Here is a 24488-nt window from a genome sequence, read left to right as displayed (position 1 = left end):
TCCGGACCCTGCGCCCCCAGCCGGGCACTTCCCCTCCCGGGCTCCGGCGGCGCAGGGTCCGGAGGCACAGGGGCTGCCCGAAGCCGGTAGCGCTCGGGCAGCTCGGCTCTTAAACAGAGCCGAAGAGTCAGGGGAGGAGCAGAGCCGCCATTTTCCCGGACATGTTCGGCTTTTTGGCAATTCCCCCCGGACGGGGGTTTGTCTGCCGAAAAGCCGGACATGTCCGGGAAAAAGAGGACGTATGGTAACCCTAGCCAACCCCGCTTAGGAGGGATTTCAGCCCTTGACACCGTGTTGCGGTAGAGCTGGCTGCAAAATTAAAATTCTCCCCTCCATTTCTGTCAGTGTCTAAATTTCCCATGGAAGCAAACTATTTCAGCAGAAGACTGGACTATAACTCCCATGATGCCCCAGTCTCCAACCCCCCTCGGAGAGGGACCATGGTGCATGATGGTAGATGTAAACCCACTAGGGAGTCCGGGACACTCGCCCCCACAGAGCCAGAAGGGAGTTGTAGATCAGTTGGCATTTTCCACTATATTTCTGTTCTGAGGTGACAAATTCTGGACTTCAACAGAACATTGTGGACCAGTTTCAGCTGCTGCACAACTTGGGGAGGGAGAGTGGGGGGGGCGCCCAGCGGAGGAGTGGGTTTAAAAATGGTATTTGGGTGCCTCAACTCCAGCCCCAGAGCACCAAACAATTACTAGTTCTTTGCAGTAAGTGTGAGCACTTCACCAAGGTCCTCACTGCACAGCTGGGGAAACTGAGGCAGGGGGCTGGACACCCAGCAGGTAAAGGAGACCCCAGCATTCTACCCACTAGATCAGCGGTCCCCCTTAATCCTGTCTGTGCTCCCCCCCCAGCCATGGTTGGGAGCCACAGCCACAGTTGAAACTGAGAGCAGAGCTGTGGCCATGGGTGGGACTGGGAGTGGAGCCACGGTTGGGGCCCAAGGACCAGAAGTGGAACCACAGCCAGGAGATGGGGCCAGAGGAGGGCTGCATGAGGCTCCCTCCCCACCCTCCTGCGGGGGCTGGCCCGGCCCCGGGAAGGACGAGGCACCAGGCAAAGCAGTACATAAAACCCAAGATTTATTCCGTTCTCAGAGAAACAAGTTTCCATCGCACAGGTCGCAAATGGTTATTGGGGACATGAAAGAAGCCATCTAAAATATACAAGCGAAGCCCAGCCTGGGATCCCGTTGCACGCTGGAGAGGCAAAAAGAACCAGGCCAGAAAGCGGCTGCCCTGCCAGGACAGGTACAGGAGTCGGAATGGCCCTGCCTCGGGAGTCAGTTACAAAACCACTGAACCGCAGCTTCCCCTGGCGTGGGCAAGGGGAGGGAGCACACCGGCATCGCAAGCAGGGGGAGGGGAGAGAAGGATGCAGCTCGAGAGCTGACAGTGGCTTGGAATAGCTTCGAAGGGGAGCACTTGTGCCAGGGATGTTGAGATGAACATGGAGCAAACCCAGGGAGCTTCCCAGCAGGACAAGCTGTTGGGAACCAACCCCGCCAGCCTTTTTCCTCACTGAGCCACCTGCCCCCCCAGAGCCCCCCTACAACCACTCCAAGATCCCACGCACATGGCAGCAGAGAGCAGCACTTCAGCCCAGGACCCTACAATCAGGGCAGGTGAGCCCAGGCGCTGGGCTAGGTCCCCAGCGCGGGCAGGGATGAGGGCCCAATGCCTAGCGCTCCACTAAACCCAGCCACGACCCTCTGACCTGATCCTGCCTGCAGATAGCTCCCCCAACCACCCTGCACTGAAATCCCAGAGGAAAGATGGGGGGACCCTGTGTGCGCCGCCCACTTGCAGTCAAGGCAAAGAGCAGCACCGGAGGGGGAGGTGGGTGTGTGACCCTCAACGCAAACCGTGTGTGAAGACTTCATGGCAAAGGAACGGGCATGGGGAGGAGAGGGCTCCCCATCAACAAAAATTTCAACTGGAGTGGGGGGCAGGACGTCCCACTGCCGCCACGCGACCCGGGGCAAGAGGCGAGTCCCAGGCGCTTTTGGTCATTGCCTGCGGGACGCCGGGCGGCTGCTCCGGTCGATGCAGGCCAGCCCCTCACTCCTCCTCCCCAGCGCCTGCCGAGGCAGCGGGGGCCTCGCCCAGGGAGCCAGCAGGGGAGCTGCGGTGGGTGAAGCTGCTGCCACTCTCGCTCCGCTGCTCATCTAGCGGGATGGGCTCCACCAGCGCCGAGGAGAACTTCCGGTCGCCGAAGGCGGCGCTCCACTTGGCCTCGAAGAAGCGCTGCAGCCCAATGATGGACTGGACATCCTCCTTGTCCTGGAGGAGGGGAGCACAGAGAGGCCGGGGGTCAGGAGCCACAGCCGCGAGACACCCACAATCTCCAAATCTGGGATATGCCCCCACATCATCCAAAATGGCCTGTGGCCTGCTCCCATAGTGGCCAGAGTCTCCCCACCCCTACTATGTCCCCCAGAACCAGGACACTCCTCCACTGACCCAGGAACCTGCTAGTGCTAACCAGCAGAGAGCAGCGTTTGACAGGATCCCCTGGGGTGCACACACAATTCACCCAAGGGTGGGGTCTCTACCAGGAGGCAGTAGCCCCATCAGTCCGTTGGTCACAGCAAGATGTACGTAGGGAGTTGTGTCTATGGTGGAAACTCTGCACTCAAGGTTTGGGGGTGAAGGCAGGTCACCAGAAGGGGGTGAACATGCTCCTCTCAGGGAGGAGAGGAGAGATGCTGCTTCTCCCCTGCCCACTGGGGCCATGTGCTTCACAGCTGACTGGGCTGAAAGCGGATGAAGAGATAGGGAAAGTTACAGGAAGAAAAAACAGGAGGCAGGGAGGCCGTTTCAGGGAAAAGGTGCCAGCAGCAGGTCTGAGAACCGTGGGTACCCAGGGGGACACTGGCCTGAAGAGAGTCAGCAGGGCCCACGTAGGCAGAGAGGGGAGGGCTGGGGTGGCCTGTGGAGTTGGGGAGCTGAGCCTCACTCAGGTACACACTAAGCACAGGTGGTAGCAAGGTGCCTCAGCTCTGGCCACCCCCGGGGTGTGCCCTGTACCCACCCTGCCTGACTCATTACAATCAGGACATACCCCTGCCTGCCCCAGAAGGGACATGCCTCTCTCCCCACCGCCAACAGGGGAAGGAGGGTCCCAGGTCACCCCTCACCTCCGTCAGCTTGTTGAATTGCTTGATCATCCGCCAGACATCCTGGGCAAACTCCTCGGAGGAGCCGTAGGGTGGGGAGAGCTTCTCCTGCAGCCTGGCTCGGATCAGGGTCAGATCGATGGTGTCCTGACCCTCCTGGGGGAAAAACGGCAGGGGTCAGGCCTGGCCACACCGGCCAGAGGCCTCTGCCCTCCTTATCTCCTATGGCCCCTCTCCCTGCCAACCCACATGCCAGAAACCTTCTCCCCAGAATAGTCCCCCAGCATTCAAGTACTAGTGAGACTGCCTCATGCCTGGGGCTCTCCACAACCCATGCATCAAGGGCAGCCCCCCACCTTCAGCACCCCCCTCACACCCCATGAAGTGAGCACACCCCCCACACAGCATCAAGTACCCCCAACCCCCAGTGAATCAAGCACAGAACCCCCTCCCCAACTCACCGTGGCGGTCGAAAGCCGGTGGAGAGGCCGGCAAGGCTCATGGCACAACAGCTCCAGCAGGACACGCTCACACTTCTGCCAGGCCAAGGGGGACACAGCAGGGTTAGGAGCAGGGACCACACGACCTCCCCTCCCACTCAGGGCCAGGCCAGATGCCACCCAGCACCCAACCCCGGCTGTGGCTCCATGGAATCATACAAGAGCAAGGCCAGGCCCCGGGGCACCAGGCCAGGCCCAGTCATGTGCTCCCCCAGACAGCACGAGGCTGGCCAGCCCAGAGAGCAGAGGATGAGCACTCTGCCCATACGCCCACCCCCTGCATAGTGCTGAGGCAGAGAGAGATTTGCTCTCCAAACCGATCCCAGTCACTTGGACCCCAGCCCGACACACGAACCCTCTGCTCCAAGGGGGAGAGTTTATTGGGGCCCTCATCTTCCGAGGCGGAGAAGTTGGTGCCGTCCTCCTCACCGGGCGCTGGCAGTTCCTGGCACAGCAGACACTTCCACTCCTGACTGGGGGGCAAATGAGAGGAGTGAGCATTGCCCCCCACACTCCCAGACAGCAGGGGACTCCAGGTCCGAGAGAACATTTGCTCTCTCAGTACATCAATAGTAAAGCCGGGGACAGAACCCCGGAGTCCTGGCTCCCAGCCCCTCCCTTCCCCAACCACTAGACCTCACTCCCATTCCAGGGCTGGGGAAGGGGATAGGTACCTGGGGATCTCCTGCAGCACCGGGAGGTGGCAGTCCAAATGGTAGCACTGCTCACACTGGTTACACATCACAACGGAGCCTGCCTTACGGCACACTCTGCAGTGGGCAGCATTGGCTGCCTCCATGGCCCCCTCCTGGCTCTGGCCTGGTGTCACGTCCAGACTGGAGCCGATGCTGCCGCTGGGGGAGATGAGGCGAGACACGGAGCCCTCGGCGGCCAGGACGTCCTGGGGTAGAACAACGGGCTTGGTGTCTCTGGGATCCTCTGCCGGATAATCGATTGCTGCCTCCATCTGCTCCTCCTGGGGGGACAGCACAGGGTTAGTGTTGGCTCCCAGCAGCCCAGCAATGCACTCCCAGTGGGACAGGGACACCCCCAGGGCTGGTTTCCACATGGCCAGGAGCCCAGCACCACCGACCAGGACATAGCCTCACACTGGCCCCCTAGAGCAGGCCAACCAGGTACCCCAAAGCAGCACCAACCTTGACTATGGCTCCAGGCAAGATGCTGCTGGGGGGTTGGGCGGCAGCCTGCTGGGCCCCACGCTCAATGACGATCAGGTTGTAGTCCTCGTTACTGTTGCCAGGGAAGACCTTGAAGACAGGCGGCTGGCTGTCGGCTGTCAGGTCCAGGTCCAGCCGCTCCAGGCTCACCCGCGGCACCTTGCGCATGACATTGCCGTCCGAGGGTCTGGGCCTGCAATGCAGCACGGGGGGTCGTCATCATCAAGGCATGACCCCTGCCCCACACCCGGGTGGAGGAGGCCACAGCAACAGGGGATCCACAGGAGGAAGGGGGACAGCATGCAGCAAGCTGACAAATACAGCCCCACTTATGACAAGGGCCCCACTCCTTCCCCAGACACCAGGGCAAGGATTCAGCTGACTTACCTCTTCATTCCCGATACGTGGGCCTCGGTGCTGTCTGTTGGGGGGAGAGAAGCCAGACACTAGTCAGGCAGCCTTTCTCCCACCCCACCCCCCCAGCCTGGTTGCCCCCCCATCTCCAGCCATGCTGCCACGGGAAATCCCAAAGGAGCCAGAAGAGTTTCTAACCCTGGCATGGGCGGGAAGGCAGCCTTCCAGCAGCCTGCCGCCTGCCTGAGTCTGCAGGGAATGATGGCTGGTGGGTCTCCCCAATTAATCTCAGTGGGGCATTAATGCTCAGCCCTGATGAGACACTAACAACATCCCTACGGAGGGTGTGGGCCGCTGGAAGGGCAATAGGACGGACGGCTGCCCAGGGGGGACCTACTCCCACACGGTGCCGTGCCATGCCATACCCTCTGACGAGCCCCCAACACCTCGCTCTGGGGCCAGCCAGGAGCTCCAAGGACAGGGTGATCCTCTGCTCTCCCCCCCGGGCTCCCCACAGTCTCTTACCCAGATCTCCAATGCCTTCCTCCTGGGTGTCCATGGGCTGCAAAGGAATGAAACGGAGGACACATCAAGGAGAATTCAACCAGATCGCCCCCCATTCCCAGCTGCCGGCCCACTCTACCCAAGAACTGACAAAGGGGTGCAGAGGGGTGGCGTGATTCTGGTACATGCATCTGAGGTCTCAATGACAACTGGTGTCAGCACTGATGCTCAATATCTCCGTGAACGAATGCACAAGTGCTATGAATGCCTGCTGAAAATATAGTCCTGAAGTCTGTACTGAGGTATTAGTCAGCAGCAAAAAGTGACAAACCGATTGTCTCAGTCACGTAGCATATCTAGCTGTCTGTTTAAACGTAAATTAAGTATTGTGTATTTCACAACAGTCTGGACTGGATGCAAGTGAAGGCTTGTGAGAATTTAAAAGAGAAACTAAACAGGAAGGAAGCAGCTGCTGGGGTTTCCCATGTCTGCAGGCGAACATCAAAAGTTTGTGATCTCTGGGAGGCAGAGAAGACACTTCCCCAAGAGGTGGGTAGCTACATCCGCAGGAGAAGCCCTCCCACAGCACCCTGTCTACACGGAGGGGGCTAGGTTGGTATAACTACATCACTCAGTTGTGTGTATTTTTCACACCCCCAAGTGATGTAGTTATACGGATACAGGTCTGTTGTGTAGATCTGGCCTACATGCCGTGGTGGTAAGCAAAGGGCTGGCCCAGAGAGCTGCATCCTACAAGCTGGTGGATGGTACTAGCAGGCCTGGTGATCTGATGAGTGTTCAGTGAATAAGGAGCTGAACATGCCCAGTGTCTGGGGATTGGTGTGAGCCCATCGCTATCTGTCTGGACAGCAGTAGGTTGCCAAAGGCTGGTTATTTCAGGGGGATGATCGATAGCAATCACAGACAAAACTCCCTCATGCTCTCAGCAAGCAGTGCTGAGGGGCCACACAACCCTGGGTACCGGCATATATCCATCCTCAGCACCCCATGAGGAATGGACCAGTTACAGGAATCTCCTGGGTCTGGTACCTATACACTAGCTTGCCAGAGTCATGTCAGGTTAATACTGGAAGCCTGCCTCCCACTGCTCAACTTGTCGTATACAGTGCTGCTGTAGCAGTGTTGGTGTCCCAGGATATCAGAGACTCAAGTTGGGTGAGGTCGTATCTTTGATTAGACAAACTTCTATTAGAGAGACAGCCAAGCTTACAAGAAGCGTAGTTTATTGGACGAAAGATTACCTCTACCATCTTGTCTCATCTTAACTGTCATGAGGTGTGTGTGCGCGCGCATGCGTGTGCGGGAAGAGTTGTCTGTAGACTGAAAATTACTACTCCCTAGGGGAAATTCTGCACATTTGAGAACATGCAGAATTTGTATTTTCCCGCCTGAAATTTTTGCCTAAGTACTGCAGTTCCGCCGGTTGCCCACCAGAGGCCGATGTGGTGCCAGAACAACCAGCTGCATTCATGCCAGCTGTTCTAGCACAACAGTGCACTCTGGTGGGCAAAAGGCAGAATTGCAGCCCTTAAGCAAAATGTTTTTTATGCAGGAAAGTACAAAATTCTATGCCCAGTGCTGCAGAATTCCCCAGGAGTAGAAGTTCATCACAGCACCCTGCCAACGGAGCCAGTTTAGAACAGAGTGGGGAACACAGGGCTGCTTGGGGGGTGTCACAGACTGGGGTTCAGAATGGCTAGTGGGAGGGATAGACTGGAGCATGCATTGAGCCTGGGGACAGGGGCAGTCGTGCCTGACAATGGGAAAGGCTTGGAGTCAGCCAGGGACTGCCTGGAGGAGGCCTCCCAAAACCCTAACAATCCCCCCTCATCCCCCAAGGAAAAAAAAAAAAAAAAAAGACTCCCACCCACACCCAAAGCTTTCCAGGTTCACTCCTAGGCTGCTTCCCTCCCTCAGCTCCTCTGTTACCCCCGACTCCAAGCCCTTACACTGCTTCTGACAGGAGCAGGAAGAGAAGGTTGCAAATCTTGTGCAGTAACTGAGGTTCTTTGAGAAGGCTGTCTCTATGGGTGCTCCACTTTAGGTGTTTGTGCGCCCCTGCTCTTCTAGTCAGAGATTTGTAGTAGCAGTGCCCCGGTTGGCCATGCACACTCAGCAGCCATCTCACGCCACTCTGAGCGGCTACGCAGAGTGCGCAGCAAACCGCCCTCTACTTCCTTCTCTACCCAAGAGGATCGAAGAGAAACCCCAAAGCACAGGGGAGGAGAGGGGTAGTGGAGCACCCACAGGAACAACCATCTCTAAGAACCTCAGTTACTGCACAAGGTGAGTAACCTTTTCTTCAAGGAGTGCCCCTGTGAGTGCTCCACTTTAGGTGACTGTAGAGCAGTGCCCCTCTTTGGAGAGGAGGGGCTTCGGAGGTCCTGAATGCTGAAGCACGCATCAGCAGCTGAACGTTGCTCTAAAGCATAACGTTTGGTAAATGTATGGACTGATGCCCAAGTAGCTGCTTTACAAATGTCAATGACAGGTACGACTGAGAAAAGCTACTCGTGTGGATATAGCTCTGGTAGAGTGCGTGCTAAGTACAGAAGGAGGTTCCAGATCATGTTTTTTGGTGAAATGGATCTGACTTGATCAGATTATCCTGAGTCGCTGTCTGGAAATGGTTTGGCCTTGGGAACGTTCTGTTGTGGATATAAATTGGGATGATTTTCTGAATGTCTTTATTCTTTCTATATAGAACGCAAGTGCTCTACAAAGGAACGCTTCCCTGCTGTCGGCGTGCGGCTTTGGGAAGAATACAGATAAGTAGATGGGTTGGGTGAGATGAAAGAAGGCAGCAACCTTGGGTATAAATTATGGATGTGGATGTAAGATTACCTTGTCCGTGACTAATATGGTACAGGGTGGGTTTACCATTAGGGCACCCAGCTCTCCCACGCTCCTTGCCGACGTGATCGCCACTAGGAAGGCGATGTTCATGGATAAGTGTAACAGCGAGCAGGTAGCTAATGGCTCGAAGGGTTTGCCCATGAGAGTACCGAGAAGACGGTCGAGGTCCCCCATAAGGATTAGGGGAGTCTTAGTGTGGGTTAAGTATTCTGTAGGTCTTTGAGAAAGCGTTTAGTTAGAGGGTGGGCGAAGACAGTGAGTTCATCTATCTTAGAGTGGTAAGTGGTAATGGCAGATAAATGCACGTTGAGGCCTTGTCTATACTTACCAGAGCGGTGATCAGATGCATTGATGGACGATTTAGCAGGTCTAGTGAAGACCCACTAAATCAACCACCAATTGCTCTCCTGTCGACTCCTGAATTCCACTGGATTGAGAAGAGTAAGGGGAGTTGACAGGAGAGCGTAGTGTGGACCCCGCGGTATGTAGATCTAAGCTACGTCAATTTGAGTTATGCTATTCACAACTCAAATTGCATAGCTTAGACTTTTCCCTTTAACGTACACAAGGCCTGAGTAAACTAACGGAAAGACCAGATTTTTTGAGCATCAGCATGTATTCCAGTATTGTGGGTAGTGATGCTCATTGTGGAGAAACTTGTATGTCCCTGCACGATATGGAAAAACGTTTCCACTTGTGCACCTATGTTTTCCGTGTCAGTCGCCAGCTGTTCAGTAAGATATCCTGTACTTCCCTGGTTTGTCATTCATGGATTAGTCATGCCTTGAGCCGGAGAATCAGAATATTGGGGTGGCGGAGGCATCCCATGTCCTGCGTCAGCAGGTAATGCACAAGGGGAAGGGTCCATGGCAGTCTTGTGGCCATCTGATTAAGGTATAGGAACCATGTTTGTCTGGGGCCATGTTGATGCACTTGAGGATTACTCTGGATTTGTCCTTTTTTATCTTGAGAAGTACACGGCTCAATAGTGGAGTGGGGGGGGGGAGGCATACATCAAGGGGGCTTCCCATTTCATGAGGAAGGCATCCCCCAGGGAATTGGGTCCAAGCCCTGCCTGGGAGCAGTATTGGAGCCATTTGGCATTGTGATATGTTGCAAAAAGGTCTATTGAGGGAAAACCCCATTGGAGGAATATAGTTTTCAGGATTCCAGGGGCCAGTTCCCATTCGTGCATTTGCGAGAAGTGTCTGCTTAGGTTGTTTGCTGTGACATTCTGGCTTCCCAGTAAGTAGACTTCACTGAGATCTATGCTTTTGGAGATGCACCATTCCCAAAAGTGAACTGCTTCTGCACAGAGCAGGTAAGATGGGGCCCCGCCTTGGCAATTTATGTAGAACATAGTGGCCAAGTTGTTCATGAGGATCTGGACAGTTGTTGCATATCAGTGGCAGCATGCATTTCGAAACGCCCTGAGTTCCAATAGATTTATGTGGAGGGTGGATTCCGCAAGGGACCACCAGCCTTGGATGGTATTCTTGGACAAGTGTGCTCCTCCATCCCACAAGGGAGGCGTCCTTGGTGATCATTACCGATGGGGTGTGTCAGAATGGAACACCTGTACAAATGTTTTTTTGTCCACCATGTGAATGAGTCTTTTTACCCCACTGGGCACTGTTAGTCTGTGGATGGAGTGCTTGTGGGGGAGTATAGACAGTATGAAGCCAGGTTTGTAGACACCTCATATGAAGCCTGGCATGCTTCACAACAAACGTGGTGGCCCGGCATATGCCCTAGGACAGTGGGTCTCAAACTTTTTTACTGGTGACCCATTTCACATAGCAAGCCTCTGAGTGCAACGCCCCTAATAAATATATAAAAAGGTGTGTTTAATTTATTGTTATAAATGCTGGAGGCAAGTGGGGTAGATTTCTGAATGTTGATTTGTAATTCTAATTTTGTAAATAAGGTTGTTGTGATGTGAAGGACATTGACTGCAGCCTGGTACGTGGAAGCTTTTAGGAGGCAGTCATCTAAGAAGGGAAATATCACACCTTGTCTGAGAAGGCATGCTGCATGACGGCAAGGACCTTGGATAATACCTGTGGATAATCCGAATGGCAGCACTCTGTACTGGTAGTGGAGGTTCCCAAGCGTGAATTGAAAGAACCTTCTGGGCGCGGGATGAATAGTGACATGAAAATAGGCAGCTTGTAGGTCGAGGGCCGACAGCCCATCTCCTTTCTCCAATGCTGGAATTATGGTTGCTAGGGTTATCATCTTGAAGTGCTGTGTTCTGACAAATGGTTTAGCTTGCGCAAGTCCAAGGTGGGCCTCCATCCACTTGTTTTCTTCTGAGTGAGAGTAGTATGAATAAAACCTGCTCCCCCTGTAAGTACAGGTTCTACAGCACCTAGTTGTAGGAAGTGGTTTACTTCCTGCTTTAACAGGTGCTCATGAGATGGGCTGGGGGGGTGGGTAGGCGGGATAGAGGAAAAGGGATAGAAGAGCCCTTGCGTATAATTTCCAGAACCCACTTGTCTGATGTAATGGTTGCCCAGACCAGGTAGAAGGGTGTTGGGTAGTCCCCAAATGGGCAGGAGATGAGGAACTTTGGCAGTGGAGTATGTGAGGCTCTCGTGCCCTCGACCAATACTTCAAAATGCTTGTCTGGAAGTGGATGGTTGAGACACTGACTGCTTTGGGGCTTGTTGGCGTCTCGTCTGATGTTTGTGGTGCTGGTCATGTCATCTGAGGTTGGGCAGATAGGGCAGTGCAGAAGCATTGGGTATAAAATCTGCTGTTTCTTTTTGTTCACAGGGGCATATATTCCTAGGGTTTTCAATGTGTCACAGGAATTCGTGTGTGTATGTGTGTAAGGTTGCATCTGTGCCTTCTGTGACCAGTTTTTGACCTTTGAAAGGTAAGTTCTCTACCGTCGCCTCAACTTCCTTGGGGCAGCCTGAAAGGTGGAGCCAGGATGCCCGCTGCATGACTATGGAGGTGGCAACGGAGCGGGCCACCATGTCAGTGTAGTCCAAGGAAGCCTGTAAGGCCATTCTGGCAATGGGGAAGCCTTCTGTTAGGTTAGCTTTATATTGTTCTTTACCTGTTGGAAGATGTTCAATAAAAGTTGTCGTCATTTGTGCAAAAATGTGTGTACTTTGCCTGTAATGCAGAAGAGTTTGCTATGCGAAACTGGAGGGTTGCTGAGGAATAGGCCTTTCTGCCAAAGAGGTCTAGGCACTTCCAATCTTTATCATAAGGGGTGGTCCTAGTTAGACATTGCTCTCCCCTTTGATTAACTGCCACCACCAATGAATTAGGGGTGGGGGGAGGGGGAGTGAACAAAAAATTGGCTCCCTTAGCTGGGACATAATACTTCTTGTCTGATCTTTCACAACGTGGAGCTGTAGCTGGCATCTGCCAGACAGTTTTGGCTGGGTCCATGATGGCAGCATTGATGGGTAGTGCAATCTTAGCAGGAGGAGATGTATGGAGAATATGTCTGCTCATGCTGTCTCTCCAGCAGCTCTGACAAGGAAATGTTGAGGGAGTCAGCCACTCCTTTAAATAATTCCTGGAAGGATTTAAAGTCATCGCCTGATGTCGGAGGAGGCGGCATTATTGTTTTGTCAGGCGACAAAGATGTGGGTGGATGGGATGGTGCCACCCTCTGGTGGCTCTTCAATTGCTTCTGCTTCCTCCTCAAGGGCTTCTGGGGGCTACCGTCAGTACCGAAGAGAGGCGCTCCTGGAGTGGACGTGATGTGAAGAGGTCTGCCTGGCTAACAAGCTGCTGTAGCACAGGCACGCTTGGTGTCGATGGAGGAGGTAGGCTTTTGATTAGAAATCATTGTGATTGCTGCTAGTGCTGTAGACTTGATGAAATGTATTGGTTGCAGCAGGTGGCGCCATCGTGTTGCTCCATGGCTCTGGGTGCCAATGGTACCCAGATTTGGTGGTCACAGATTGCCTTTTCTGAGGCAAGGCATGAGACCACTATTTCGTGGGTTTCTGCGGAACTGGGTCCTTAGCAGCTGTTTTGGAAGAAGATCCAATGTCCAATGCCACCACGGGTGTGTTGGCGGGGAGGGGTCCTGTGCTCAGGATCAGAAGCTGGTCGAAGGGATTTCTCCAGCATCATAAGTTTTAATTGGCGATCCCTAGCTTTTCTAGTTCTTGCTGTCAGCTTTCTGCAGTGGTGGCACTTCTGGGCAATGTGGGCCTCTCCCAGAAAACAAACACACTGAGTGACCATCTGAGACTGGTATTGACAATCTACAGATCAGACAGCATTTAAAACCTGGAGAACCAGGCATGTCAGAGAGGCTGTTCACAAAGAAGGAATGAGAATAGTCCCCTACAAGTCTACGACTAGAAGTGCAGGGGTACACAAACACCTAAAGTGGAGCATCCACAGGGACACTGCTTGAAGAAAAAAAACACTTCTGTATTGTAATTTAAATGAATTACACAAAATTCTGTAATAATGCCTAGTAAGGAATCTATTTGTCAAAAAACATTTCCTGAATCTTTTTTTGTCAGTATTACAGACATACTTGCTGAGATATTTTGAAATAAATTACCAAAATAACTAACTGGCATGATTATATTGTGTTATTTTGACAAAAAATATGCAGAATTTTGCAAACTTTTCAAAGATTGTGTGCAGAATTTTAAAATTTTTGGTGCAGATGTTCCTAAGGAGTAAAATTATGGTCTTACGGTCTGAGTGGGGGCTTGTCACTAGAAGTTGATAAACAAGCTGAAAATGTTTGTCTCCATCTGCCTACACATAAGTTAACTGGTTTGTTGCACACTGCACAATGAATGCTTATTTACCATCTAAGAAAAAAGTACGTGGCAAACTTGGGGGGAGACTTTAGACCGGAAAATACAAGCAGCTGGGGTTACCCTATTTGCAAGGGATGACCATAGATTTTTGCACTGTAAGACTCACTTTGCATCCTTCACCTAGGAAGTAAGCAAGCCCACTGCCAGCTTCTGGGAAAACAAAGATCACAGCATCAAGCTGTTAAATGCTGGGAGAAGAACTTGGGAGAGAGACCCTCCTGTCTAATAAACTTCATCTTGTTAAGTTTAGGCCCTAGAATGTGTGTTGTGATTTTTACTTCATATGTAACCCTTCATTTCCCATAGTTCTCTAGCATTTGTATCACTTGTGTCAAATGAACTGGTACTTGCTTTCTCTAAACACAAATTTAGTTGCTGTGTGTTAAGCAGAGCTGCCTTCGAAGTTGTGGTGTACTGTGCCTTTGGGAATAGAGGCTCCAGAAATTCTGTGAGTGTCCAGTGGGGCAGGACCCGAAGGGGGACCCTCAGGGTAGGTCTGTCTACACAGACAAGAAAAACCCACGGCTGGCCAGGGCCAGCAGACTTGGGCTCACAGGGCTGTTTCCTTGCAGTGTAGATGTACAGGCTTGGACTGGAGCCTGAGCTTTGGGACCCGCCCAACACAGAAGATCCTAGAACCCAGGCTCCAGCCCAAACCTGGAAGTCTACACAGCAATGAAACAGCCCAAGTTGGCTGGCATGGGCCAGCTGCGGGGTTTACTTTACTGTCTAGACACCTTCCAAGAACCTTGTGGGGGGCGTAATGTGCTTAGCACAAGCCTGCAGAGTGACGGTGGAGCCAGCGTAGGCACAGACCCTGACACACCCCTTGCCGTGCCCGTCTGGCTTCTCCTGGCCCTGCTCACCTGCACAGCGGAGGATGCCAGGGCGCTACCCTCACTGATGAAGCAGTCTGCCTGGCTGTTGGAAGAAACGATGGGCTGCAGTAGGGCTCCTGGGGCCAGCTGTCCCTTGCTGACGATGGTGGACTGCATCGAGACTTGCTGCACACCCTGCAGGGAGAAGGAGAAGTGCCTGTTACCCCCATGGAAAGGGCGCAGCCTGGTGTATGGGCCACCCCACTGCTGCTACCATTGGAGAGAGGCTCCCCCACCATCTGCCAGGTAGCTGCTGGAGCGTGGCACCCACCTGAGTCCCATTGACCTGGGGCAGGAGTACCAGCTGGCCCATGACTTGCTGCTGGCCGTTCATCTGTAGGAGGCCGCGGGGCTGCACCAACTGGAGCTGCATGGGCTGTACGTAGGTGGTGCCGGCACCACTCTTAACCACGGGGGCCGTGAGGATCCGGGCGGGCTGCACTGGTGGCTGCAGAGGCGGAGGCTGGCTCTGGGAGACAGCAGCCTCGGGCCGGTTCGGGACCATGAGAGGGACATTCTTAAGAGGAGCCAGTACCTGGGGAGTGCCGGAGACCTGTTTCACCCCTCCTCCTGCCGCTGCCGGGCCGGTGGCATTGGCACGCTGGATCTGCGCGTTGGGGGCCGCGGCCTGCAGGGTGCCGCTCCGCTCTGAGACTATTGTTCCTGGAGAGAGGATGGGCATTGTTAGGGTGCATTTAAACAGAAGCACACGATCAGGGAACAGGGCACCCAGGCCTGAGTTAGGTCCACCTCTGGGTTTCCACAGTCCTTTGCGTACCCAGTCCCAGCCACACATGTCTAAGCTACAACAAGCAGGGTGTGTCCCATGACAGCTCCTGGAAATACTGATGGCATAAGGAGCCATTGAGGCAAGCTAGCCATTTGGGATCTGCTCCCATGGCACAGTGGGGGCGCCCCGTGCGTTGGTTTAATGCCCACATCGCACCACAGCACTCCCCACCCTTGGCTGGCCCTGCTGTGCCTGGGGGGGGGGGGGGGGAAGAGGGGAGAGAAAGATTTCAGGTGGATCCCAATGCTCAGAAAGCAGCTGCAGGACTGGGCCCCACAGCTCAGCTACAAGAAGCGTGGTCAAGAGCTGCTCTGCCTGACTCCCCTCCACACGGGATCCACTCAGCTGTGCCCAAGAGGGCCGGGGTAGTACCTGGGTGTTGGCCGAACCCTGATGCCAGGCTCCCCAGGTGCAGTGGCAACCGCCCACAATCAGCCACTTCTACACCATCCCTGGCTCTTACATTATGGGACAGGAGGGCTCATGTCATTGGGCTTGGGACCTGCATACACAGTGGTCCCCTGCTGTCCTGCCACAAGCCACTCACCAGCCAAGACCCAGCCCCCGGGGAGGAGGGACAGCCGGGGCACTGGGCTCCCAGCACAGACAGCGCACAACTTTGGGGGGGGGAGGGGAGAAAATACAGAGGTCAACACGGTCTGGGATCTCTGCAATCCCCTTCCCTCCACGTCACATGCCCGCACCGTCTCAAAGCCAGTGAGTCTCCCAGAGACCCCCCAGCCCTACGGCTCACCGAAGGTCTCCGCACTCTTGGTCCAGGCGTTAAGATCCCACTGGAACTTCATGTCCCCCTGGGGCTCCACGGGGTCTACGATCATCTTGAGGGCACGATGCAGCTGGAAGTAGATCTGGGGGGGGGGGGAGGGGAACAGATGGTCACACCCAGGGTAATGATGCTGCTGAAACCCAGGAACCTGGGTCCATTCCTCCTGTCCTCTCCTCCCATGTAACCCTGGTGCGGCCAGGAAACCCAGACATCTCAAAGCGATTGGACTCTGGATCTCCATGCAGTGTCCAGGAGATCCCACTCTCGGAAGCTTGGGGGGGGGAGAGGGGGGAAGAAAGCTGGTCGCAGCCTCCCACTAATCGTCACAGGTTCGTTCACCAGTGAGACAATGCTATGGAAACAGGGAAGCTTCAATGGTTCTGGGTGAATGGGTCAGATAGGGATGTTTCCTCCCGTAGGAGGAGTCAACAAGGGTAATTAATGCCACTCCCACCCCTGCAACAATGCAGGTAACCCTCAGCTGAGCAGTTCTGAGCCAGGTCAGACCAAGCAATCAGCTCTGTGCTGGGGAGAGGGTTACCCATTCAATCCAAGAACTGACAGAAGATTGACAGGCCAGGGTGCATTTAAAGAGAAGCACCTAAAACAGCCACCTCCCTAGCCTGCACCCACCCTCCCACAGCTGCTCGGAGCTCCAGGGCCACCGCCCCAGTGGCGGAAGCAGAAAATGTCAGAGGTTTCTGTAAGTCCCAGTTTTCATGCCTTCCATGACCTCTGAGACACAATCTTAGCCTTAGTCATGAGCTCCTGCAGTTATGCAAATACCCAGCCTTCTGAACATAAGGGGGGCCAGATGGGTCAGACCAATGGTCCATCTAGCCCAGTAGCCTGCCTTCTGCCAGTGGTCAATGCCAGGTGCTTCAGAATGAACAGAACAGACAATTAATGAGTGATCATCTACTATCATTCAGTCCCAGTTTCCGGCAATCAGAGGCTTGGGGCACCCAGTGCATGGGGTTGCGTCCCTGACCATCTTGGCTGGAAAGGGTGAGAGGTCATCTAGTCCAGTCCCCTGCACTCATGGCAGGAGTAGGTATTATCTAGACCATCCCTGACATGGGTTTGTCTAACCTGCTCTTAAAAATCTCCAATGATGGAGATTCCACAACCTCCCTGGGCAATTTATTCCAGTGCTTAATCACCCTGACAACTTATCTAGCTATGCCCCGAGGAAAGTACAAGTCTATTGATTGTCTGCTCATGGAATCTCGGGTCAAAGACCATAGCTATATAAAGGACAGTAAGTTATTCATAGGGGTGCCTGTTCTCAGCAGAAGCAGTTATGAACTTGTAACCCCGGGGGGGGCGGGAAGGGGAGACACGGACCTTGCTGGGGTTTGAAGGACTGATCATCAGCAAGAAGCCTTCCCAGATAATCGCTTCTAAAGCTTATCAGCACACATGCAGGTTTTTGTATTGCTTTCATAGGTTTTCTACAATGCTTTCACCTTAGGAATAAGTGTGCTTCCTCAGAGCTGAGTGGTAACTAACCAGGGACAACCACACTGAGGATAAAGTGCAGGCATTGGCCTGCTTAGGGCATTGGGATGATTTAGTTGGGAATTGGTCCTGCTTTGAGCAGGGGGTTGGACTAGATGACCTCCTGAGGTCCCTTCCAACCCTGATATTCTATGATTCTATGACTTGCCAGGGGGATTTACAGTGTAGGCAGGGAATTGCCCAGCCTGGCAATACCCTGGGCAGGAGGGAGAGACGTGGGTCTCCGCCCAAAAGAGCGGACAGCTGTGGAGCCTGAAGTGGGTGTCCCCTTGCTGGACCACAGAGGAGGAATGCAGGTGCAGCGCCTAAGCTGTGACATGTTGCCCAACACCTGCAGGAGCCTCACCCCTTTCAGAAAGCCAAGTGGAGAGAAGATCTCCACTGGAACCGAGCCTGGAGAGCACCCTGCAGCGACTACAGCTGAGCCAGAGATCAGGGTCTGACCTGCCACTAGATGGGGCCCCATTGTGTTGCACCCCATCCCCCTGCCCGTCTAGTCACTCACCAGTTTCTTGGAAAGCAGCAGGGCAGTGTTGTTGTCACTCTCCAGGGCCCAGGAGGCGAAACGCAGGATGTGCTCCTGATGGCGCTGCAGCTTGGTCATGGCCCAGTGCTGGCGCTCCAGCTTCTCCTGCTGCCCCTCAGTCACTTTCTGCAACACAGCCAGGTGCCAGCACCCCATCAGCAACAGCACAGAGACCTTCTCTCCCCCGCCCCCTCCTCCCAGCAGAATGCTGCCACATGCCCCGGGCTGCAGTGCGGCCTGTGTGGAGAAGTGGGAACGGCCTGATATTTTAGTGAACTGAGTAGGGATTGGTGCCAATGCAGGACAGATTCCTGCTCGGAAACTTCTCAGCTGAATGCGCTGGGCACAGCTCATGGGGTGGGCCAGAGGGTGAGAGTCGGACCCCTTGGGGGCTGGCACAATGGAAGAGTTCCTCCAAAGGACTGTTTAAAAGCGGAGATGGAGCACAGATCCTATTGATCCATGACAATGAGGAGGAGCCAAGGGGGACAGCTCCTTGACTCCCTACTCCTAGGGAGTGAGCAGGTTTCAGTGCTAAGATCCACATGCACTCAGAGGAACTCCTTGCACACCTGTGTTCAAGGCCCCTGCAAGGGCAGCAGGAGGGCGAGTCAGGGGTCTGCTCCAGAGGTGGGTTGGGAGGGCCTTCCACAATATGCACTCACCTGTGCGTCATTGACGAGCACCTTGCCCCGCTTGTTGAGTTCCTTCATGATTTGCAGGATGGCCATCTTCACGTCCACCTGCACCCGCTTCTGCACATCCGTCACCTGCCGGATCCTGTGTAGCCAGCCAGAGCCACACGCTGAGTATACCATACACCCACACCCGCTCCCCTCCCCAGGGCTTTCTGCATCTCAGCCAGCCAAGGCTGGGAGAGGTTCTGCAATAGCACAGCTTCCCATCCCATCCCTTTGGAGTGCCTCTGACACAGGCCTGGGCCCAAACCGCCCTCTGGAAGTGGGCACCCTTCTGTCAATCCCAACTGTTTCCTCCCCAGCTTAACAGCAGCCCTGGAGGCCTCTGTCTTGACCTTGCCTGCCAGTTATGAACCCCTCTTTGGCTCACAGGGGATGCAGGAAGTCAACAGGAGTCTGTTCGGCGACGCAGGCATGGACATTGCTGGCAAAGATACTCTGGTCCTAGGCACATGCATACACATAGGGACCAGCACTCAGAAAAGCTCTCAATCCCCTCCTCCCCCTGTCACAAGAAAGGGTTTCCCTGCACATCTTTGGGGGTGGGAGAAATCCCTCCTTGGGGCTCAGCAGCATGGGCAGGGACCCCTCCCCAAGGTCGGGACGCTCAGTATGGCTACATACGAGGTGCGCACTTCCTTGGTGGATTTCTGCAGGTTGGCATGCTTGTCCCCCAGGCGCTTCACCAGTGCAGCCAGCATCTTGCGCTGATTCCTGACAGCATCCTCCAAGAACTGGTATCTGTGGGGATGGAAGTGGAGAGTGATGTTCTCTGCTTGGCCAGCTATGAGCAGGTGCAGGGGCTGTGACCCATGAACCCCTCAATGCCAGCGGGCCAAGGGGTTGCAACAATCTCCTGGTTCTGGTGTGCACATTTTGGCTCACTTAAGTACCTCACAGGAAGTCTCAAACGAAAGCCAGGGCCACACTGACTGGTTATTAATGTTGTTGTGAAATGTACATACACACTTTAAATACGTTCTTATATTCTGTATCACAGCAACAGCAAAGAAGCAGGTTTCCTGCTAGACAAGTAAATTAGTCACTGTAAGCTAAAAAAACAGACATGCTTATATAGGCAGTCAACAGGGAAGAAAACAGCAGGGGAAGAGAACCTCATCTTGATACACGTCAAAGGTTTGCTGGGCTACATTTGGGAAACAGAAGACAACCCCCCCACCCCACCCCCATCTTGTCTTCCACAGGAAGTAAGCCGGCACTGTGTTCACTTTCATGAAAATGGACGCCCTGCCCACCTCTGTTGGAACAGAAGTCTGGGGCAAGATGAACTTTAAGACAGGAAGTTAGCCTGTTAAGTCGAGTCTCTAGGAAGCGTGTTTGTAGCCTTGTGTGTTCATTTCCTCACTATCTCCTGACTCTGATAATAAATTTGTTTTCACTAGAAACATCTCAGGGCTGCAGAACTATGTAAGGCACTGATCCTGAGTTGAATCACACAAGCCGGGGTACCCCTACTGCACTAAGTGCAGGCGGGTACAGCCCAGAGGAGACTGCTTGGGTGGCTGACAGGCTGATGGTAACAACTGAGGCAGGGGTGTAAAATGACTCCGTTCTGGCTACTCTGAGAACCATCACGGGGGCCCAGGTGAGAACAGGTCAAGGAACACCAGAACCCAACCCACCCACAGCACAAAGGGCTGGTCTAGCTGCCTCAACCCCAGCAGCAGCCAGGAAACGTGGCAGAGGAGAGCAGTGCCTAGTGGAGAGGCCTGGCACAGCCATCCCATCTGGAAGAAAGCACGGCACAGACTGGCAGTGGGTGCCCACATCTCCAGCTCAGCTGGGGAGAGAGCATGGCCCAGGCCAGCCACACCATTAGTATCCCAGGCAGAGGTAGGGGCAGCGCAACCCTGTCCCAGAGCGGACGGGGAAGGGGTAGCGGAGAGCGGCCTACTCGCTCACAGCAGAGTACAGTCAGCGGGCGTGCATGCTTACTGGTGATCCTTGTGGGCGTTGAGCTGGCAGTCCCTACAGGTCAGAGTGTCACAGGTATCACAGAACAGCACCAGGGGCTCATGCTTGTGCACGGAGCAGTAGACTGTGCGCTCACCCTCCTTTGACTTTGACGGGCCTAGAACAGAACGCGAGTATTACTCTTCTCCTCCAGCCAGTGCCCCAGGGGCACCCCAACCACAGCAGCCAGCCTAGAGTGGCCTGCAGGTTGGGAGTGAGGGGCACCAGCAGTGCAGGACAGTGAGGGGGGGTGGATGGGGGGGACTGAGGGATAGTGGCAGAGCTGTGCATTGGAGTGGATCCAGGGGGCTGCAGGACTAGGTTAAGGGGCAGAGCTGAAGGGGAAGCCTGCTCAGCCATCACGTGCAACATGCCCAACTACAGCCTGCATGTCCAGATCTCTCCCGTTTCCCAGATCCCCTCTTCAAGGCTTCCAGTGCAGGCCATGGACAGCAGAGCCCATGCTGCCAGGGGGTGGGCACTGCATGGAGCCTATCAGATTAAAGTCCTCTCCCTCACCAGTGGGAACTTAGCTTTCTGCCTCTGGAGCTTTGTCTACATGAGGAAGTTGCACATTTCCCAAAGGGGAGAATTCAAACTGATTCAGTTAAAGCAGTACAATCCCAGATGGATGCTCTCATTCCCTCTGAAGAGTGGACTGTATCACCCAAGAACAGGTTAAGCTGAACAGAACATAGATTGCATAAACAAGGATTTGCACAGATTTAGCCAAATCAGTTTCAAACCGGTTTAAACAGGCTCTCGTATAGACACCCAAATGTGGCACTCTGGGTGGGAAAGGAGAAGTGGTTACACTGCATGACCCCAATCCCCACCCTATCCCTCTTCAAGGGCAGGCAGTACCAGGCTAGCGCAGCATTCCCCTGCCAGGAGTGGGGCAGGGTACTGACCTGTGGATCTGACCGTGTGGTCCTTGGTATACTTCACCCTCTGGTGGGCTTCCACACACGTCTCGCACAGCGGCTCTGAGCACTCCACACAGTAGCTGGTAGCAGGGGCGTTGTCATCACAGCTGGTGCAGCACTGGGGGACAGGAGAAAGGGTGAGCACCAAGGAACACACCAGCCCCACAAATTACGCCACAACCTTGGAGAGACAAGCCTAGGCACAGGGCAAGGATAGACACTGGGGCTCGTTTCCAAGGGTGTTCAGCGTTCCTGGCTCCCAGTGCAGTTATGGGCACCCGTGGTATTGCATGGAGCAGATGACCCTGGGAGCACAGCTCTGGAGTCCTCCAACTCAGACTGAATGGAAGGAGATGGGCTGCAGCTGTGCAATAGGCTTAAGGCAGAGAATAGTTATAGTCAAGGCTAGCGCCAAACCTTTCTACACTACATTGTTTATAGAGGCACAGCTGCACCACTGTAGTGCTTCGGGTGAAGAGGTTGTAAGCTGACAGGAGAGCGGCTCTCCCATCTGCAAAGGGCTGAGAGAGCACTGTCTACACTGGCCCTTAGGTCGGGATAACTTACGCCACTCGGGGATGTGGACATTTGTAGTGTCGACATAGTTTAAGAGGTTTCAGAGTAGCAGCCGTGTTAGTTTTATAGTTTAAGAGGATTATTGTATGAACACAAGGGCTTCATTCAAGCAGGCAGCTCTTGTAATGAGAGAACTGAACTTGACCTAACTGCAGCTATTTTGTGTGGCTAGTCACCTTTAGTTGAAAAGCAAATACACCACAGATAAGACTCAAAGGCAAGGCCAAACAGCTGCACGTTTGCAGTTTTGCTCAGCAGAATGGGAGGATGGGACAGAGTTAATGGACTATGAGAACGGAAGGAATAACCGACCTCGGTTCTGAGTGCCCCTGACATAAGTTTTATTGTTATGACTAGAAATGCTTTGCTGATAAGGGATAATGAGCAATTTACTGAAGCTAGAAGAATTGGTGACCCACTAGGGGGTTACAATGGTGACCCATTAGGAGTCACTGAGTTTGTGCTTTGTTTAAGTTAGCAGCTATAAAAGGTTATCAAAGGTTATAAGAGAACACACTTTGGAGCAGTTCGAAGGAGCTTTTCTTTGAGCAGTGACTGACATCTTCTCCCCAGCAGCTGGACTAGGGTTACCAACCCTTCAGGATTGTCCTGGAGTCTCCAAGAATTAAAGATTATGTCAGGTAATGAAACTTCCAGGAATATGTCCAACCAAAACTGGCAACCCTAAGCTGGATGGAAGGAGGGCCCCCAGAACCCCGGCTACTGATCACTCAAAACCATCTCAGACTTTGGGTAAACTACTTGGTGTGCTCTAAAACTATTGCTATGGCATATGCGTGAGTGCCTGACACACAAAAAGGGAGCTTTGGATGAAAGCACTCGTTTGTACCAATCATTCAGCAGACAGAGGAGCTGTGTCCCCATCAATTTAATCCTGACACCGCCTGGAGAAAACCAATTAAGTTACCACAGTTTTGAGTTCTGAAAACCCTGGGTAATGGCCTGACGACTGCTCCAGGTAACGCCTAGGCTATTTACTTTGAAGTTCTGGTTTCTGCCACCTGAGGAGCTGGCCAAGCTGAACTGCCTTCGGATAGATAAAAAGACAGGCCCTCAATGACAGGGGCAGACAAGCCCTCAGAGAGCAGAGGTCAGGGTAAGACAGGCCTGGCCTGAGCTTTTATTTAAGACAGACATGCACTTAAACAGACTCTCTCATGCTTTGAGACGTTCCCACTGATGCACTTTGTTCTAAAGCAGCTGTTTGCTTCGGGTCACTATTCACCGCACAAACTGAAGAACCGCAGGCACTGGTCTGTTTGGACCTGCTGGGTAAGCACGGCTGGTACACGAGGAGACCATCTAGGAGTGGGGAAGTCAGTGAGATCAATCCTGAGGCTGGACGCCCGAGGGGGTGCTCTCAGAGAGGGGATCCAGGGGCAGCTAGACCGGTAACAGTGATCATGGGTCATCTCAGAGGGAGTGAGTGTCAAAGAATCAAGGCCCAGGACCAAGGGCTCTGCTCACAGCCAAGTCCTGCTGTGACACATCAAAAGTCTCCTCCCATCCTGTCCCCTCCCTACCCGTCTGGTCTATTTATAATTAAATGCTGAGGGCAGAGTTTGTGTCTTTACTGTGTCTGCACAGCACCCAGCACAGCAGTCTATAGGTGCTACTGTAACAAATAGCCACCTCCAAAAGGGGCCTGACAAAGCGCAGATGAGTGCACTGCCTGCTTTGGGCAGGGCGTACACTGGAGATACCTCAACATCCCCAATGAGACCGCCCCTTCCGACCCCAGCAGCCAGGAGCAGCGTGGAGCACAGGGTTAGGAAAGGAAGGGCCAGGTGCTCTGCACGGCTTCCTTTTACCAGGAGAACTGAGCTGATCTATGGCCAGAGGGACTGCAAGCTACCCCCACCACAGCCTGGTCTGCATGGCAAGTTGGGAATAAGAGGGTGGGGAGCAGAACTGTGTTCTGCTGAGGGGGGTCAGTCAGAGCCCTTCTGGGGAGGAAGGGGTAGAAGGTTGCACTCCTACCTGGTTGGCATCCTTGCTGTCTGTGGCTGCCTCCGCCCCGCTGTCTCTCAGGAAGTAGTTCTCCACGATGTCCTTGAGGTAACACTGGTGTTTGCACACAGGGCAGTCCACCACTGCAAGGTAAGGGGAGCAGAAGAAAGCGTCACGTACTCAGGAAGCGGCAGCAGATATGTAGCTAATCCTAGGGGTGCCACTCCTGGTGTAGTTAATCCTCCTCCCTGAGAGGTTGTAGCTATGTCGAGGGGAGAGAAGCCCTCTTGTCAACATAGCGCTGTCTACACTGGGAGTTCAGTTGATACAACTGTCAGTCACCCCTGAAAATCCACACCCTTGAGTGACCTAGTTATATACCAACACACGTCTGTACAGTAGACTGGGGCTAAGATACCTAGAGCTTTCCCTGGGCACGTCTGACTTTTCCATCTATAAATAGCCGTCCGGGGGGGGGGGGGGG

At 53.8% G+C, this 24488-nt stretch overlaps 1 protein-coding gene across 1 annotated transcript in view; it reads right to left on the bottom strand.

The window, feature by feature from the left end:
- Nucleotides 1–1077: 1077 nt before the first annotated feature.
- The window catches only part of TRIM28 (tripartite motif containing 28), a gene marked incomplete in the record, with an annotated part of 57403 nt that continues 33992 nt past the window's right edge, over nucleotides 1078–24488 (bottom strand). Inside the window, 17 exon segments of the mRNA XM_034789282.1 lie at nucleotides 1078–2294; nucleotides 3152–3286; nucleotides 3592–3666; nucleotides 3986–4103; nucleotides 4305–4606; nucleotides 4788–5001; nucleotides 5196–5229; nucleotides 5688–5724; nucleotides 14224–14370; nucleotides 14771–14898; nucleotides 15780–15894; nucleotides 17839–17985; nucleotides 18525–18639; nucleotides 19182–19298; nucleotides 20514–20649; nucleotides 21443–21575; nucleotides 24035–24147. Of these exon segments, the coding sequence (XP_034645173.1) occupies nucleotides 2073–2294; nucleotides 3152–3286; nucleotides 3592–3666; nucleotides 3986–4103; nucleotides 4305–4606; nucleotides 4788–5001; nucleotides 5196–5229; nucleotides 5688–5724; nucleotides 14224–14370; nucleotides 14771–14898; nucleotides 15780–15894; nucleotides 17839–17985; nucleotides 18525–18639; nucleotides 19182–19298; nucleotides 20514–20649; nucleotides 21443–21575; nucleotides 24035–24147 (2288 nt within the window).

Source organism: Trachemys scripta, chromosome 14 (genome assembly GCF_013100865.1).
Source record: "Trachemys scripta elegans isolate TJP31775 chromosome 14, CAS_Tse_1.0, whole genome shotgun sequence".
Classification (NCBI taxonomy): Eukaryota; Metazoa; Chordata; order Testudines; family Emydidae; genus Trachemys; species Trachemys scripta.
Note: the sequence above shows the minus strand (reverse complement) of the source record. Positions and strands in the feature narration are given on the sequence as shown.